The sequence below is a fragment of the Bombina bombina genome, unplaced genomic scaffold (genome assembly GCF_027579735.1).
Source record: "Bombina bombina isolate aBomBom1 unplaced genomic scaffold, aBomBom1.pri scaffold_732, whole genome shotgun sequence".
NCBI lineage: Eukaryota > Metazoa > Chordata > Amphibia > Anura > Bombinatoridae > Bombina > Bombina bombina.
Window position 1 is genome coordinate 108,453 of NW_026510804.1, and position 19,567 is coordinate 128,019.

At 40.9% G+C, this 19,567-nt stretch overlaps 1 protein-coding gene across 1 annotated transcript in view; it reads left to right on the top strand.

Annotated features, from left to right (window-relative positions):
• The window catches only part of LOC128643468 (solute carrier organic anion transporter family member 1C1-like), an 89,826-nt gene extending 75,008 nt beyond the window's left edge, over nucleotides 1–14,818 (top strand). The window contains exon 6 of the mRNA XM_053696316.1: nucleotides 14,619–14,818. Coding sequence (XP_053552291.1) covers nucleotides 14,619–14,818 — 200 coding nt within the window. The remainder of the gene's footprint in view (nucleotides 1–14,618) is intronic.
• Nucleotides 14,819–19,567: the final 4,749 nt, after the last annotated feature.

Consider the following 19,567-nt stretch of genomic DNA (forward strand, 5'->3'; position numbering starts at 1 on the left):
CTCCACTACATACTGTAGCATATCTCTCTGTAACATGACAAATCCAACTACTCTGCTATGGTGGTTGGGGTTCCCATACATTAAACATTGTTCCAAACACAACCTATAAAAAACTAAGCGCTAGAATACGAGTGGGGCGGTTATCACGCGAATTACAAATTGAAAATAAATCTTTCTCTCGCACGCTAACCCAATACACGCAAAGAGCAGAAGATTGGATATTGAATGTGACTGCATTAGCGTACTCCAAAGACTTAAATAGAAAAAGAAAAGTGGAAATAACCTAACATCCATACTCATGTTATAACCCCAAATCACAGTAAGCCCCCTACTCTATTAACCCCTAACCCACCACATAGCTCACCGCAAAATACCTGCTACTCTATTAACCCCTTAGCCACCACCCCATATAGCAAACTACCAGCACTATATGATTAACCCCTAAACCACCACATTGCAAAATACCCCACTCCACTATTAACCCCTAAACCACCACATCCCCACATACCTTAAAAAAAAAAATCAGTACATAAAAAATAGAAAAGAAAACTACCATTACAGAAAATAAAAAACCTGGGATGAAAAAAAGAAGTAGAAGACCACTGCCGGGGTGAAGATGAAGCGCCGCCGGTATTAATATGAAGCGCTGGCACCCGGATTCAACTTTGGTGAGAACCTTCTTTGGGGTTTAATGACAGGATTTTTTTTTAATTAGTGAGGGATTTTTTTGGGCAGCAAAGAGCTGAATACTCTTCTAAGGGTAATGCCCAGCCAGGCAACTTATAGAGTAGGTTTTTTTTAAGATAGCGTTTTATTTGGGGGGATTACTTGTAGAATCATTTTTTAAGTGAGGCTTTTGTTTTTGAATATTTTTTTTATGGTACTGTAGTGCCGGTTTTGGGGTTAATAATGAAGAGGGGTAGTTTGGATTGGAGGTTGTGGCGGTTTAGGGGTTAACAGTGTAGATATTAAGTTTGAGATGGGGATTGTGGGGAATTATGGGTTAATAGTGTAGAGGGGTCGTTATCAATGGGGGTTGTGGCAGTTTAGGGGTTAATATTGTAGTTTAGAGCAAATGCTTCCTTCAGCCAAAACCCTTTATGTTTTGTGTAAAAAGTTTGAGCACTAAATTTGATTGCGTTCAAGCAATCGCATTTACTTTCAACTTGTAATATGAGAGGACATTGCCACTCAACGGGGAGAGTAAATTATCTCGTAATTGTTTTTACACTCCTCGCTCTAATGATAGCGCTCCACTCGTGATCTGGCCATAATTATCATGGCAGAAACACACAACCCCTTATTCATACAAAATACACAATCCCAACAGCTACATCAAATGTACCCTGGGGTTAAAATGTGTGAACTGTTGGATAAAGGAGGGATGAGACTATAATTATATGCTAGGTTCAGTAAATGTGTGAACTGTTGGATAAAGGAGGGATGAGACTATAATTATATGCTAGGTTCAGTAAATGTGTGAACTGTTGGATAAAGGAGGGATGAGACTATAATTATATGCTAGGTTCAGTAAATGTGACAATAAGCACAATGTAAAATTAAGTAAAAACAGCACAGTGATAAGCAGATAACATTTCTCAGCCTTATAGACTGAGGGCTTTAGCTCCTTATACCCCCACCAAGGACATTAGCGGTAAGAGTTTCCTAAATCTAACCAGATAGGGATATGCAGGGTTACATTACATATATCTGTAGGTAGCATAGGGTGCAGTTATACCTACACTACAGCAGCTAAATGTAACCAGATATCAATATGTTAGTGTGCAGGGTTACATTATATTTATCTGTAGGTAGCATAGGGTGCAGTTATACCTACACTACAGCAGCTAAATGTAACCAGATATCAATATTTTAGCATGCAGGGTTACGTTCTATTTATCTGTAGGTAACATAGGGTGTAAATACCTACACTACAGCAGCTAAATGTAATCAGATAGGGATATGCAGGGTTACATTATATTTATCTGTAGGTAGCATAGGGTGCAGTTATACCTACACTACAGCAGCTAAATGTAACCAGATATCAATATGTTAGCATGCAGGGTTACGTTATATTTATCGGTAGATAGCATAGGGTGTAAATACCTACACTACAGCAGCTAAATGTAACCAGATAGGGATATGTAAGCATGCAGGTTTACGTTATATTTATCTGTAGGTAACATAGGGTGCAGTTACCTACACTACAGCTGCTAAATATAACCAGATATGGATATGTTAGCATGCAGGGTTACGTTATATTTATCTGTAGGTAACATAGGGTGTAAATACCTACACTACATCAGCTAAATGTAACCAGATATGTATATGTTAGCATGCAGGGTTATATTATATTTATCTGTAGGTAGCATAGGGTGCAGTTACCTATACTACAGCTGCTAAATATAACCAGATATGTATATGTTAGCATGCAGGGTTATATTATATTTATCTGTAGGTAGCATAGGGTGCAGTTACCTTCACTACAGCTGCTAAATGTAATCAGATAGGGATATGTTAGTATGCAGTGTTACATTATATTTATCTGTAGATAGCATAGGGTGCAGTTACCTACGCTACAGCTGCTAAATGTAATCAGATAGGGATATGTAAGCATGCAGGGTTACGTTATATTTATCTGTAGGTAACATAGGGTGTAAATACCTACACTACAGCAGCTAAATGTAACCAGATAGGGATATGTTAGCATACAAGGTTACATTATATTTATCTGTAGGTAGCATAGGGTGCAGTTACCTACACTACAGCTGCTAAATATAACCAGATATGGATATGTGTCATGATCCGGTGTACATGCGCTCAGGACACAGACCCTCAGGGCAGTGGTAGGGATTTGAAGACACCGACCCCTGACCCGGGGAAGAGTATCCTGGACGTGGATAGATGATATTCTGTGATTCATAGTTGCTAGAAGTTATTGTAGAATAAATGGAGAGTGCAACATTTGTATACAATATATTCTGACTTCACTGTGACTTATAGTTAGCTAATAGAAGTAACTGCAGGATTCAATGAGAGAAAAATATAGCAAAGTGGAATGTTCAGGCTTCAGAGTAATCTGGTAAAAAAATGACAGTTAGATGCAAACTAAGGATTGTTGCAGGTTCACAGTACATAATATTATATAAAGCTGTATGTCAGAGTTTAAGCACAGCTGCACAGGTACTTAGACAAGCTGCAAGTTTAGGCATTAATTACTGTTTGTGCATTTAGATGCAAACTTGGTTTGTTGCAGGTTCACAGTATATAATATTATAAAGAGCTGTATGTCAGTAATTAGCAGAGCAGCACAGGTGAAAGTTAAGTTTAAGGCATCAATTACTGTTTGAACATATATTGCAGAATCACATGAAAGCTTTTAATTGAACACATAGATGCAGAGTTCAGAATATGTTAACATATTTGCAGCAGGATATTTCAGCAATGACAACTTGTAGCAGAGAAATGGTTATAAAGTTCTGAGTAAGATGCTGTTGTAATTAGAGAGTGATGGTAAGCAAAAGCATAGTTGAATTATAATAAAGTTCAGAGATTGTTAAGTAGCTGTGTCCAGGAAACAGAATGGAGATATTTTTGATACTTGCGGTTTGATGATATTTTGCATAGGTAATAGAAAATGCTGTATCTTGGAATAGCTGGTAAGTTCATGAAGGAAACAGTCACAGACCTCTGTTCAGGATCACAACTTCAATGTTAATGCAAGGCACATTAGACCTGAGAAGGCTTAAAAAGAGGCTGATGTAATCAGGTGCATGAATAATTAATCAGGCAGGCAGGCAAGCTGAATGTGAATACTGCCCAAATGCAGCAGTCAGAAAAGGATTTCTTAAAGGGATAGTGACATTAGGCTGAGATATGTTACAATATGTTAGCATGCAGGGTTATATTATATTTAACTGTAGGTAGCATAGGGTGCAGTTACCTACACTACAGCTGCTAAATGTAACAAGATAGGGATATGTTAGTATGCAGTGTTACATTATATTTATCTGTAGATAGCATAGGGTGCAGTTACCTACGCTACAGCTGCTAAATGTAACCAGATAGGAATTTGTTAGTGTGCAGGGTTACATTACATTTATATGTAGGTAGCATAGGGTGCAGTTACCTACACTACAACTGCTAAATATAACCAGATAGGGATATGTAAGCATGCAGGGTTACATTATATTTATCTGTAGGTAGCATAGGGTGTAAATACCTACACTACAGCAGCTAAATGTAACTAGATAGGGATATGTTAGTATGCAGGGTTACATTACATATATCTGTAGGTAGCATAGGGTGCAGTTATACCTATAGTACAGCAGCTAAATGTAACCAGATATCAATATATTAGCATGCAGGGTTACGTTATATTTATATGTAGGTAACATAGGGTGTAAATACCTACACTACAGCAGCTAAATGTAACAAGATAGGGATATGTTAGCATACAAGGTTACATTATATTTATCTGTAGGTAGCATAGGGTGCAGTTACCTACACTACAGCTGCTAAATATAACAAGATAGGGATATGTTAGCATGCAGGGTTATATTATATTTATCTGTAGGTAGCATAGGGTGCAGTTACCTACACTACAGCTGCTAAATGTAACCAGATAGGGATATGTTAGTATGCAGGGTTACATTACATTTATCTGTAGTTAGCATAGGGTGCAGTTACCTACACTACAGCTACTAAATGTAACCAGATAGGGATATGTTAGCATGCAGGGTTACATTATATGTATATGTAGGTAGCATAGGGTGCAGTTAACAACACTACAGCTGCTAAATGTAACCAGATAGATATACGTTAGTATGCAGGGTTACATTATATTTATCTGTAGGTAGCATAGGGTGCAGTTACCTACACTACAGCTGCTAAATATAACAAGATAGGGATATGTTAGCATGCAGGGTTATATTATATTTATCTGTAGGTAGCATAGGATGCAGTTACCTACACTACAGCAGCTATATGTAACAAGATAGGGATATGTTAGTATGCAGGGTTACATTACATTTATCTGTAGTTAGCATAGGGTGCAGTTACCTACACTACAGCAGCTAAATGTAACCAGATAGGGATATGTTAGCATGCAGGGTTATATTATATTTATATGTAGGTAGCATAGGGCGCAGTTACCTACACTACAGCTGCTAAATGTAACCAGATAGGGATATGTTAGTATTCAGGGTGACATTACATTTATCTGTAGTTAGCATAGGGTGCAGTTACCTACACTACAGCTACTAAATGTAACCAGATAGGGATATGTTAGCATGCAGGGTTACATTATATGTATATTTAGGTAGCATAGGGTGCAGTTACCTACACTACAGCTGCTAAATGTAACCAGATAGATATACGTTAGTATGCAGGGTTACATTATATTTCTCTTGTAAGGTGTCTCCAGTCCACGGTTCATCCATTACTTGTGGGATATTCTCCTTCCCAACAGGAAGTTGCAAGAGGACACCCACAGCAGAGCTGTCTATATAGCTCCTCCCCTAACCCCCACCTCCAGTCATTATCTTGCAACTCTCGACAAGATAGGAAGTATCAAGAGATATGTAGTGACTTAGTGTAGTTTTACCTTCAATCAAGAGTTTATTATTTTTAAACGGTACCATCGTTGTACTGTTTTACTCTCAGGCAGAAATTAGAAGAAGAATTCTGCCTGGAGGTTTGATGATCTTAGCGGTTTGTAACTAAGTTCCATTGCTGTTCTCACACATAACTGAAGAGTGTGGGAAAACTTCAGTTGGGGGAACGGTCTGCAGTTTACCTGCTTTGAGGTATGTTCAGTATTTTTATTTCTAGAGAGATGAATAAGTTCTAGAAAATGCTGACAGAGCCTTGTGTACTTGAGGTAAGCCTGATGCAGTGAATTAACAACAACTGGGATCATGCTTACAAAACAGGGTAATACTCATGTTAATACTCATATTACTTAGTGACAAAACGTTTACATGATTTCATAAATAGGACGTTTTTTCTCTGAGGGAGATAAATCTTTATTTGGGGCCTAGTTTCCACATGGCTAGTCAGATACTCCTAGGAGTATTTTCTTAAGGCCCCTCTGACATCCACTACATGGTGGGAGGGGCCTATTTTAGCGCTCTAGATGCGCAGTTTTAATTCAGACTGAGACATCCAGCTTCCCTAGAAGAGTCCTCTGGCATCTGAGGACCATTACAAAGGGTTTATTTCTGCACAAAATCGTAAATCGTAGGTAGGAGCCTCAGCAGAGCTGTGGCAAGGTACTCAACTGTATTTTAATGGTGGTTGATGTTTTTTAACTCCGGTTTGGGGGCTAAGGGGTTAATCATCCATTTGCAAGTGGGTGCAATGTTGCTTTAGTCCCTTACTCACACTGTAAAAAATTCGAAGTCTTTACTGCATTTTAACACTGTTTTGCAGTTTAAGTGTTAGTTTTTTTTCTCTTAAAGGCACAGTAACGTTTTTGTTTAATTGCTGTTGCACATTTATTAAAGTGTTTTCCAAGCTTGCTTGTCTCATTACTAGTCTGTTAAACATGTCTGACATAGAGGAAACTCCTTGTTCAATATGTTTGGAAGCCATTGTGGAACCCCCTCTTAGAATGTGTACCAAATGTACTGAAATTTCTATAAACTATAAAGACCATATTATGGCGCTTAAAAATTTATCTCCAGGGGATTCTCTGACTAAAAAAAGGGAGATTATGCCATCTAGCTCTCCCCATGTGTCAGAACCTATAACTCCCGCTCAAGTGACGCCAAGTACATCTAGCGCATCTGATTCTTTTACCTTACAGGACATGGCGGCAGTTATGAATGCTACCCTCACAGAGGTATTGTCCAAACTGCCAGGGTTACAAGGAAAGCGAGACAGCTCTGGGGCTAGAATTAATACAGAGCTTTCTGACGCTTTAATGCCTGTGCCCGATATACCCTCACAATACTCAGAAGCAGAGGCAGGTGAGCTTCTATCTGTGGGTGACATTTCAGACTCAGGGAAGGCGTTGCTTCAGTCTGATTCTGAAATGACAGCGTTTAAATTTAAGCTTGAACACCTCCGCTTATTGCTCAGGGGGTTTTAGCGACTCTGGATGACTGTGACCCCATTGTGGTTCCAGAGAAATTGTGTAAAATGGACAAATACTTTGCAGTGCCTGTTTACACTGATGTTTTTCCAGTCCCTAAGAAGTTTTCGGAAATTATTACTAAGGAATGGGATAGACCAGGTGTGCCGTTCTCTCCCCCTCCTGCTTTTAAAAAGATGTTTCCCACAGATGCCACCATACGGGACTCGTGGCAGACGGTCCCTAAGGTGGAGGGAGCAGTCTCTACCATAGCTAAGCGTACAACTATCCCCGTCGAGGACAGTTGTGCTTTCCTAGATCCTATGGATAAAAAATTGGAGGGTCTCCTTAAGAAAATTTTTATACATCAAGGTTTTATCCTCCAGCCTCTTGCATGCATTGCCCCAGTTACTGCTGCAGCGGCTTTTTGGTTCGAGTCTCTTGAGGAGTCTCTACAGGTGGAGACCCCGTTAGATGATATCTTAAAGCTCTTAAGTTAGCTAATTCCTTTATTTCTGACGCCGTTTTTCATTTAACCAAACTAATGGCTAAGAATTCAGGTTTTGCCATTCTGGCGCGTAGGGCGCTATGGCTTAAGTCCTGGTCAGCAGACGTTACTTCAAAGTCTAAGCTTCTTAACATCCCCTTCAAAGGACAGACCCTATTCGGGCCTGGCCTGAAGGAGATCATCTCTGATATTACGTCACGCCCTTCCTCAGGATAGGGCCAATAAATTAAGGGCCAAACAGAATAATTTTCGTTCCTTTCGAAACTTCAAGAGCGGCGCAGCTTCAGTTTCCTCTAATGCAAAACAAGAGGGAAATTTCGCCCAGTCCAAACCAGTCTGGAGACCTAACCAAGCTTGGAACAAGGGTAAGCAGGCCAAGAAACCTGCGGCTGCCTCTAAGACAGCATGAAGGAGTAGCCCCCGATCCGGGACCGGATCTGGTCGGGGGCAGACTTTCTCTCTTCGCCCAGGCTTGGGCAAGAGACGTCCAGGATCCCTGGGCACTAGAGATTGTTTCCCAGGGATATCTTCTGGAATTCAAAGGTTCATCTCCGAAGGGCAGATTTCATCTCTCACAACTATCTGCAAACCAGATAAAGAGAGAGGCATTCTTACGTTGCGTTCAAGACCTACTGGTTATGGGAGTGATCCACCCAGTTCCAAGAGAGGAACAGGGGCTGGGTTTCTATTCAAACCTGTTTATAGTTCCCAAAAAAGAGGGAACTTTCAGACCTATCTTGGATCTCAAGATCCTAAACAAATTTCTCAGGGTCCGATCCTTCAAGATGGAGACAATCCGAACCATCCTCCCTATGATCCAGGAGGGTCAATATATGACTACCGTGGACTTAAAGAATGCTTATCTCCACATTCCGATTCACAGAGATCATCATCAGTTCCTCAGGTTCGCCTTCCTAGACAGGCATTACCAGTTTGTGGCTCTTCCCTTCGGGTTAGCCACAGCACCAAGAATCTTTACGAAGGTTCTAGGGTCCCTTCTGGCAGTTCTAAGGCCGCGGGGCATAGCGGTAGCCCCTTACCTAGACGACATTCTGATTCAGGCGTCGACTTTTCAAATCGCCAAGTCCCATACGGACATTGTTCTGGCCTTTCTGAGGTCTCACGGGTGGAAAGTGAACATAGAAAAGAGTTCTCTCTCTCCTCTCACAAGAGTTTCCTTCCTAGGAACTCTGATAGATTCAGTAGAAATGAATTTTTTTCTGACAGAAGTCAGGATTTCAAAGCTTCTAACTTCCTGCCGTGTTCTTCATTCCACTTCTCGGCCATCAGTGGCTTAGTGTATGGAAATCATTGGCCTAATGGTAGCGGTAATGGACATAGTTCCGTTTGCCCGCCTACATCTCAGACCACTGCAACTTTGCATGCTCAACCAGTGGAATGGGGACTACACAGATTTGTCTCCTCTGTTAAATCTGGATCAAGAGACCAGGGATTCTCTTCTCTGGTGGTTATCTCGGGTCCATCTGTCCAGGGGAATGAGTTTCCGCAGGCCAGAGTGGACTATAGTGACGACAGATGCCATATATTCAAGGCTCTTCAGGCTTGGCCTCAACTAGCTGCGACCAAGTTCATCAGATTTCAGTCGGACAATATCATGACTGTAGCCTATATCAACCATCAGGGGGGAACAAGGAGTCCCCTAGCAATGATGGAGGTTTACAAGATAATTCTATGGGCACAGGTTCACTCTTGCCATCTCTCAGCTATCCATATCCCAGGAGTAGAAAACTGGGAGGCGGATTTTCTAAGTTGGCAGACTTTTCATCTGGGGGAGTGGGAGCTCCATCCGGAGGTATTTGCCCAGCTGATTCAACTATGGGGCAAACCAGAACTGGATCTGTTGGCGTCTTGTCAGAACGCCAAGCTTCCTTGTTACGGGTACAGGTCAAGGGATCCCCAGGCAGCGCTGATAGATGCTCTAGCAGTGGCCTGGTCCTTCAGCCTGGCTTATGTGTTTCCACCGTTTCCTCTCCTCCCTCGTCTGATTGCCAAGATCAAGCAGGAGAGAGCTTCAGTGATTTTGATAGCACCTGCGTGGCCGCGCAGGACTTGGTATGCGGATCTGGTGGACATGTCATCCTCGCCACTATGGACTCTGCCGCTGAGGCAGGACCTTCTACTCCAAGGTCCATTCAAACATCCAAATCTAATTTCTCTGCGTCTGACTGCTTGGAGATTGAACGCTTGATTTTATCAAAATGTGGTTTCTCCGAGTCGGTCATTGATACCTTGAATCAGGCTCAAAAGCCTGTCACCAGGAAAATCTATCATAAAATATGGTGTAAATATCTTCATTGGTGTGAATCCAAGGGTTACTCGTGGAGTAAGGTCAGGATTCCTAGGATACTATCTTTTCTCCAAGAAGGATTGGAAAAGGGATTATCGGCTAATTCCTTAAAGGGACAGATTAATGCTCTGTCTATTCTTTTGCACAAGCGCCTGGCTGATGTTCCAGACGTTCAGGCGTTTTGTCAGGCTTTGGTTAGAATCAGGCCTGTGTTTAAACCTGTTGCTCCGCCATGGAGTTTAAATTTAGTTCTTAAAGTTCTTCAAGGGGTTCCGTTTGAACCCTTGCATTCCATAGATATCAAGCTTTTATCTTGGAAAGTTCTGTTTTTAGTAGCTATCTCTTCGGCTCGAAGAGTTTCAGAGTTATCTGCCTTGCAGTGTGATTCCCCTTATCTGATCTTCCATGCAGATAAGGTAGTTTTGAGTACCAAACCTGGGTTTCTTCCTAAGGTAGTATCTAATAGGAATATCAATCAGGAAATTGTTGTTCCGTCACTGTGTCCTAATCCTTCTTCAAAGAAGGAACGTCTGTTACACAATCTTGACGTGGTTCGTGCTTTAAAGTTTTATTTGCAAGCTACTAAGGATTTTCGTCAAACATCTGCATTGTTTGTTGTCTACTCCGGAAAGAGAAGGGGCAAAAAGGCTTCAACAACTTCTCTTTCTTTTTGGCTGAGAAGTATAATCCGTTTAGCTTATGAGACTGCTGGCCAGCAGCCTCCTCAAAGAATTACAGCTCACTCTACTAGAGCGGTAGCTTCCACATGGGCTTTTAAACATGAGGCCTCTGTTGAACAGATTTGTAAGGTGGCGACTTGGTCTTCGCTTCATACTTTTTCTAAATTCTACAAATTTGATACTTTTGCTTCCTCGGAGGCTATTTTTGGGAGAAAGGTCTTACAGGAAGTGGTGCCTTCCGTTTAAGTGCCTGCCTTGTCCCTCCCTTCATCCGTGTCCTAAAGCTTTGGTATTGGTATCCCACAAGTAATGGATGAACCCGTGGACTGGATACACCTTACAAGAGAAAACAAAATTTATGCTTACATGATAAATTTCTTTCTCTTGTGGTGTATCCAGTCCATGGCCCGCCCTGTCACTTTAAGGCAGGCGTTGTTATTTTTTAAACTACAGTCACCACTGCACCCTATAGTCTCTCCTTTTTCTTACTTGTCTTCGGTCGAATGACTGGAGGTGGGGGTTAGGGGAGGAGCTTTATAGACAGCTCTGCTGTGAGTGTCCTCTTGCAACTTCCTGTTGGGAAGGAGAATATCCCACAAGTAATGGATGAACCCGTGGACTGGATACACCACAAGAGAAAGAAATTTATCAGGTAAGCATAAATTTTGTTTTATCTGAAGGTAGCTTAGGGTGCAGTTACCTACACTACAGCAGCTAAATGTAACAAGATAGGGATATGTTAGTATGCAGGGTTACATTATATTTATCTGTAGGTAGCATAGGGTTCAGTTACCTACACTACAGCAGCTAAATGTAACAAGATAGGGATATGTTAGTATGCAGGGTTACATTATATTTAACTGTAGGTAGCATAGGGTGCAGTTACCTACACTACAGCTGCTAAATGTAACAAGATATGGATATGTTAGCATATAGGGTTACATTATATTTATCTGTAGGTAGCATAGGGTGCATTTACCTACGCTACAGCTGCTAAATGTAACCAGATAGGGATTTGTTAGTGTGCAGGGTTACATTACATTTATATGTAGGTAGCATAGGGTGCAGTTACCTACACTACAGCTGCTAAATATAACCAGATAGTAATATGTAAGCATGCAGGGTTACATTATATTTATCTGTAGGTAGCATAGGGTGTAAATACCTACACTATAGCAGCTAAATGTAACCAGATAGGGATATGTTAGTAGTCAGGGTTACATTACATATATATGTAGGTAGCATAGGATGCAGTTATACCTACACTACAGCAGCTAAATGTAACCAGAGAGGGATATCTCTTAGTATGCAGGGTTACATTACATTTATATGTAGGTAGCATAGGGTGCAGTTACCTACACTACAGCAGCTAAATGTAACCAGAGAGGGATATCTTAGTATGCAGGGTTACATTACATTTATATGTAGGTAGCATAGGGTGCAGTTACCTACACTACAGCATCTAAATGTAACCAGATAGGGAAATGTTAGTATACAGGGTTTCATTACATTCAACTGTAGGTAGCATAGGGTGCGGTAACTATACTACAGCTGCTAAATGTCATCAGATAGGGATATGTAAACATGCAGGGTTACATTACATTTGTCTGTAGGTAGTATAGGGTACAGTTACCTACACTATAGCTGCTAAATGTTACCAGATAGGGATTTGTTAGTGTGCAGGGTTGCATTACATTTATCTGTAGGTAGCATAGGGTGCAGTTACCTACACTACAGCTGCTAAATGTAACCAGATAGGGATATGTAAACATGCAGGGTTACATTACATTTATATGTAAGTACCATTGGGTGCAGTTACCTACACTACAGCTGCTAAATGTAACCAGATAGGAATATGTAAGCATGCAGGGTTACATTACATTTATATGTAGGTTGCATAGGGTGCAGTTACCTACACTACAGCTGCTAAATGTAATTAGATAGGGATATGTAAGCATGCAGGGTTACATTACATCTATCTGTAGGTAGCATAGGGTGCAGTTACCTACACTACAGCTGCTAAATGTAACCAGATAGGGATATGTTAGCATGCAACGTTACATTATATTTATCTGTAGGTAGCATAGGATGTAAATACCTACACTATAGCAGCTAAATGTAACCAGATAGGGATATGTTAGTAGTCAGGGTTACATTACATATATATGTAGGTAGCATAGGATGCAGTTATACCTACACTACAGCAGCTAAATGTAACCAGAGAGGGATATCTCTTAGTATGCAGGGTTACATTACATTTATATGTAGGTAGCATAGGGTGCAGTTACCTACACTACAGCAGCTAAATGTAACCAGAGAGGGATATCTTAGTATGCAGGGTTACATTACATTTATATGTAGGTAGCATAGGGTGCAGTTACCTACACTACAGCATCTAAATGTAACCAGATAGGGAAATGTTAGTATACAGGGTTTCATTACATTCAACTGTAGGTAGCATAGGGTGCGGTAACTATACTACAGCTGCTAAATGTCATCAGATAGGGATATGTAAACATGCAGGGTTACATTACATTTGTCTGTAGGTAGTATAGGGTACAGTTACCTACACTATAGCTGCTAAATGTTACCAGATAGGGATTTGTTAGTGTGCAGGGTTGCATTACATTTATCTGTAGGTAGCATAGGGTGCAGTTACCTACACTACAGCTGCTAAATGTAACCAGATAGGGATATGTAAACATGCAGGGTTACATTACATTTATATGTAAGTACCATTGGGTGCAGTTACCTACACTACAGCTGCTAAATGTAACCAGATAGGAATATGTAAGCATGCAGGGTTACATTACATTTATATGTAGGTTGCATAGGGTGCAGTTACCTACACTACAGCTGCTAAATGTAATTAGATAGGGATATGTAAGCATGCAGGGTTACATTACATCTATCTGTAGGTAGCATAGGGTGCAGTTACCTACACTACAGCTGCTAAATGTAACCAGATAGGGATATGTTAGCATGCAACGTTACATTATATTTATCTGTAGGTAGAATATGGTGCAGTTACCTACAGTACATCAGCTAAATATAAATAGATAGGGATATGTTGTCAAGCAAAGTTACATTACATTTATATGTAGTAGCATAGGGTACAGTTACCTACACTACAGCTGCTAAATGTAACAAGATAGGGATATGTTAGCATGCAGGGTTATATTACATTTATATGTAGGTAGCATAGGGTGTATTTATACCTACACTACAGCAGCTAAATATAACCAGATAGGGATATGTTAGTGTACAGGGTTACATTACATTTATCTGTAGGTAGCATAGGGTATTGTTACCTACACTCCAGCTGCTAAATGTAACCAGAAAGGAATATGTTAGCACACAGGGTTACATTATATTTATCTGTAGGTAGCATAGGGTGTAAATACCTACACTAAAGCAGCTAAATGTAACCAGAAAGGGATATGTTAGTATGCAGGGGTACATTACATATATATGTAGTTAGCATAGGGTGCAATTATACCTACACTACAGCAGCAAAATGTAACCAGATAGGGATATGTTAGTATGCATGGTTACATTAAATGTATCTGTAGGTAGCATACGGTAAAGTTACCTACACTACAGCTGCAAAATGTAACCAGATAATGATATGTAAACATGCAGGGTTACATTACATTTATCTGTAGGTAGCATAGGGTACAGTTACCTACACTACAGCTGCTAAATGTAACCAGATATGGATATGTAAGCATGCAGTGTTACATTACAATTATCTGTAGGTAGCGTAGGGTACAGTTTCCTACACTACAGCTGCTAAATGTAACCAGATAGGGATATGTTAGCATGAAGGGTTATATTACATTTATCTGTAGGTAGCATAGGGTGCAGTTACCTACACTACAACAGCTTGATGAAACACCCTCATGACAATTGTTGGGAATGTTTAGAGATGTTTAAATAGAAAGTAGCTTTAGCAAAGAAATAACAAAGCAATGAAAGAGTTAATCCAGCTAAACTAGGAAAGTAATTTTGTATCATGTTTATGTTTCGCTCTTCTGTTACCTACAGGTCTTATAAACGTCCCAGCTGTGGCCTTAGGCATTTTCTCAGGTGGAATCATTATGAAAAAATTCAGGATTAATATTTTTGGAGCAGCAAAGTTGTTACTGGGTTCTTCCCTCTTAGGCTATCTGATGTTCCTCACTTTATTTGGTTTGGGATGTGAGAACTCCTCAGTGGCAGGACTGACCGTACCGTACCATGGGTAAGTGTGTACAAACTCCATAGTAAAAGCTATAAGAACTCTTTACATTAGAGCAGAGGTAGATAACCCTTCTGAGTGTTTGTCTAACGCTGTGAGAATATTCTATAGAACTCTTTATCTTTACATTAGAGTAGAGGTGGAAACCTTTCTGAGTATTTGTCTAACGTTGTGAGAATATTCTAAAGAACTCTTTATCTTTACATTAGAGCAGAGGTGGAAAACCCTTCTGAGTGTTTGTCTAACGTTGTGAGAATATTCTAAAGAACTCTTTATCTTTACATTAGAGTAGAGGTGGAAACCCTTCTGAGTGTTTGTCTAACGTTGTGAGAATATTCTAAAGAACTCTTTATCTTTACATTAGAGTAGAGGTGGAAACCCTTCTGAGTGTTTGTCTAACGTTGTGAGAATATTCTAAAGAACTCTTTATCTTTACATTAGAGCAGAGGTGGAAAACCATTCTGAGTGTTTGTCTAACGTTGTGAGAATATTTGAAAGAACTCTATTGTCTCTGGTTCCTTCTTAAAACTCAAAGGGACATGAAAAAGCAGTAATATATATTTTTCTTTTAAAGTCATAATATATATAAATAATTAAAGTTTATTTATACAATAAGCAAACAGATTTATTGAACATTATATTGCAGCAGTATGGTGGCAACCAATAGGCAGAGTATTATTATTATCATTTTTTTGTATAGCGCCGCCAAATTCCGTAGCGCTGGGTACAATGATAGGGGTATACAATGACAAAGATTTGTGATACAATACAAAACATAACAAGACTAAACAAATCTAGCACAGGAGGAAGAGGGCCCTGCTCCAGAGAGCTCACAGTCTATAGGTTTAGGGTGCAGAGACATAAAGTTGGGGTAGCTTGTTACATCGGTTGTATTTGGAGCAGGGAGTCAGGCAGTTCATGTACATGTATTAGCTTGGTTTGGATGCGGGATGGAGGAGAGATGGTAAGCCTCTCTGAATAGGTGGGTTTTCAAGGATCGTCTGAAGCTATACAAGGTTGGAGACAGCCTGATGGAGCGGGGTAGAGAGTTCCAGAGGACAGGAGCAGCAAGTGCGAAGTCTTGGAGGCGGGAGTGGAATGTAGAGATAACAGGAGTGTAGAGACGTAGGTCAGAGGTTGATCGAAGAGGACGGGATGGGGAGTATTTCACAATGAGAGAGGAAATATAGTTGGGAGTTAGACTGTTGAGTGCTTTGTAGGTTAGGGCTAATACTTTAAATTGTATTCTGGAGTGTATGGGGAGCCAGTGTAGAGACTGGCAGAGCGGAGCATCTGATGTAGATCGTCGATTTAGGTGGATGAGTACCACCTTAGTTATAATTTTACCTCCTCTGTACTAGAGGATAGGACATATAGGAAATGCTATAGGTAAAACAGCTATAACGGCTCCGTAAAGTGGAACCAAGGGGAGCAATTGTAAGTTGTAAAAATAAGCACCCTCTGCTCATGCTCTCTCTATGCGCTGTGAGGAACAGTCATGTATTTTTCTTCTAATTATTATTAATATCGGTTATTTGTAGAGCGCCAAGAGATTCTGCAGCGCTATAAACAAAGGCAGAGTACAAGAAAACAATTATAGGGATCAAATGGGTAGAGGGCCCTGCCAAGAGTTGCACTGTTGTAGTCAACTCTTCAGAAGGTGATCTACAAACAGCTGGACTCATACTAAGGGGTTTCAGGGGATAGAAATGGAGGAGAGGAACTGGGATAAAGAAAGGTTAGTGTAGGTTGTATGCATCCCTGAACTGTAGAGTCTTTAGGGAGCGCTTGAAGCTTTAAAAACTAGGGGAGAGTCTTGTGGAGTGAGGCAGAGAGTTCCACAAGATGGGAGCCAGTCTGGAAAGGTTCTGTAAACAGGAGTGTGATGAGGTAACAAGAGAAGAGGAGAGTAGGAGGTCAAGAGCAGAGCGAAGGGGACGGGAGAGAGAGTATCTGGAGACAAGGTCTGAGATATAGGGGGGAGCAGTGCAGTTGAGGGCTTTGTATGTCAGAGTGAGAATTTTGTGTTTAATCCTAGAGGCAAGAGGATGCCAGTGAAGAGATTGGCAGAGAGGTGCAGCAGATGAAGAGCGACATGTAAGGAAGATGAATCTGGCAGAGGCATTCATTATGGATTGTAAAGGAGCTAGGCGGCAGCTGGGGAGACCAGAGAGGACAGAGTTGCAGTAATCGAGGCAGAAAAAGGATGAGAGAGTGAATTTAAATCTTAGTTGTGTCTTGTGTCAGGAAATATCTAATAGTAGAGATGTTTTTAAGGTGGAAGTGGCAGGCTTTAGCCAAGGACTGAATGTAAGGAGTGAAAGAAAGATCTGAGTCAAATGTGACCCCGAGACATCGGGCATGTGGGGTAGGGGTAATGATGGAGTTGTCGACAGTTATAGAGAAATTGGGGGTGGAGATTTTGGAAGAAGGGGGGAAAATAAGGAGCTCAGTTTTGGAGAGATTTAGCTTGAGGTAGTGAGAGGACATCCAGGAACAGATGTGAGCAAGACAGTTAGTGACACAGGTTAGCAAGGAAGAAGATAGGTCTGGTGCAGAGAAGTAGATTTGTGTGTCGTCGGCATACAAATGATATTGGAAACTGTGGGACTTTATTAGGGAACCTAATGATGATGTGTAGATTGAGAAGAGTAGGGCACAGAGGACAAAACCTTGCGGTACCCCGACAGAAAGTGGTGACGGGGCAGAGGAGGCCTCAAAGAAGGCTACACTAAAGGTACGGTTTCACAGGGCTGTGTCACAGATGCCGAAGGATTGGAGGGTTTGGAGCAAAAGAGGGTGGTCAACAGTATCAAAAGCTGCAGACAGATCAAAGAAGATAAGCAGAGAGAAGTAATCTTTTGATTTTGCTGTAAGTAGGTCGTTGGTAACCTTAACAATTGCTGTCTCTGTGGAGTGATGGGGATGAAATCCAGATTGCAGTGGGTCAAGGAGGGAGTTTCATGTAAGAAATGGGATAGACGTGCATATACTAGTTTTTCGGGAAGCTTTGAGGCAAGAGGGAGGAGGGAAATAGGGCGGTAGTTGGATGGGAATCTTGGATCAAGGGAAGGTTTTTTGAGGATATGTGTGACCAGTGTATGTTTCAGAGATGAGGGAAATATACCGGTGCTGAGGGAGAGGTTGAAAATGTGTGAGTATAGGGGTAAGGGTAGAAGAGAGGGAGGGGAGTAGCTGTGAGGGGATAGGGTCAAGGGGACAAGTAGTGAGGTGAGAGCACAGTATAAGTGCCAAAACTTCTTCCTCAGTAACAGGGGAGAAAGAGCTAAGTTTATGGCTATGTGGGTTGTGGTTGGTTGCAAGTGTTTGAGGGGGTGAGAGAATGAAATTATGTTGAGAGCTGATTTCGTTTCTGATGGAGTCAATTTTGTTATTGAAATGGCTGGCAAAGTCTTAAGCTGACAGAGAAGTTGTATTAGGAGGTGGGGGTGGGCGGAGAAGAGTAATGAAAGTGGAGAACAGACGTTTTGGGTTTGAAGAAAGATTAGAGATAAGAGTAGAGCAGTAATGTTGCTTATAGAGATTAAGGGCAGAATAGTAGGAGTTGAAGATGAATTTATAATGAAGAAAATCAGCTGAACTCCCAGATTTTCTCCAGTGCCGCTCAGTAGTACGGTAACATCTGCAGAGGTACCGTGTCAGAGAGAGGAGTATGCCAGGGTTGAGGATAAGTTTGTGACTTCCGAACTATGGTAAGAGGGGCCAGATTGTCAAGGATAGATGTAAGGGTGGAATTATAGTGGCAGATAGATTGGTCAGGACAGGAAAAGGAGGAGAAGGATGAGAGGAGAGGTTTGAGGGAATTAGCAAGCTGTTGCTGATCTATTGACATAATGCTTCTGTGAAGTTTGGTGTGAGGAGTAGGAGGAGGGAGAGTTGTAGGGAGAGATGATATGTTGCAAGTGAGGAGATGGTGGTCAGAAAGAGGAAAAGTTGTTTGTGAAGTTTGAGATTCATCCAAAATAAAAAAAAATAATTCTAACAAAAACCTAAGCTACCCATTGCCCTAAAAAGGGCATTTGTATGGACATTGCCCTTAAAAGGGCATTCAGCTCTTTTACATTGTCTTGAAAAGGGCATTCAGCACTTTTACCTAAAGCCTAAAACCCTAATCTAAAAAAAAATCCCACCCAAATTTTTTTTAAAAAAAACTAACACTAACACACGAAGATCCGGATATCCATCAGCCAATAGGATGAGAGCTACTGAAATCCTTTTGGCTGTTCAAAACAGGCAATAGGATGAGAGCTAAAGAAATTCTATTGGATATTCAAATCAGCCAATAGAATTTCAGTAGCTCTCATCCTATTGGCTGATTTGAACAGCCAATAGGATTTCAGAAGCTCTCATCCTATTGGCTGATTTAAATTTCAAGAATCAAATCAGCCAATAGGAATGCAAGGGACATTATTTTCAAAAGGCTCCCTTGCATTGAAGATCCAGTGTACGGCGGTGACCGTATGAAGAGGATGCTCCTAGCCGGATGTCTTCAAGGATGGATCCGCTCTGCGCCGCCGGGATGAAGATAGAAGACGCTGCTGGGATGAAGAAAGAAGATGCCGCCTGGATGAAGACTTCTCGCCGCCTTGATGAGGATTACTTCAGAAACTGTGAATGGATCTTCAGGGGTTAGTGTTATTTTTTATTTTTTTTAATTTTGGGTGGGCTGAATGCGCTTTTCAGGCCAATGTAAAAGAGCTGAATGCCCTTTTAAGTACAATGCCCATACAAATGC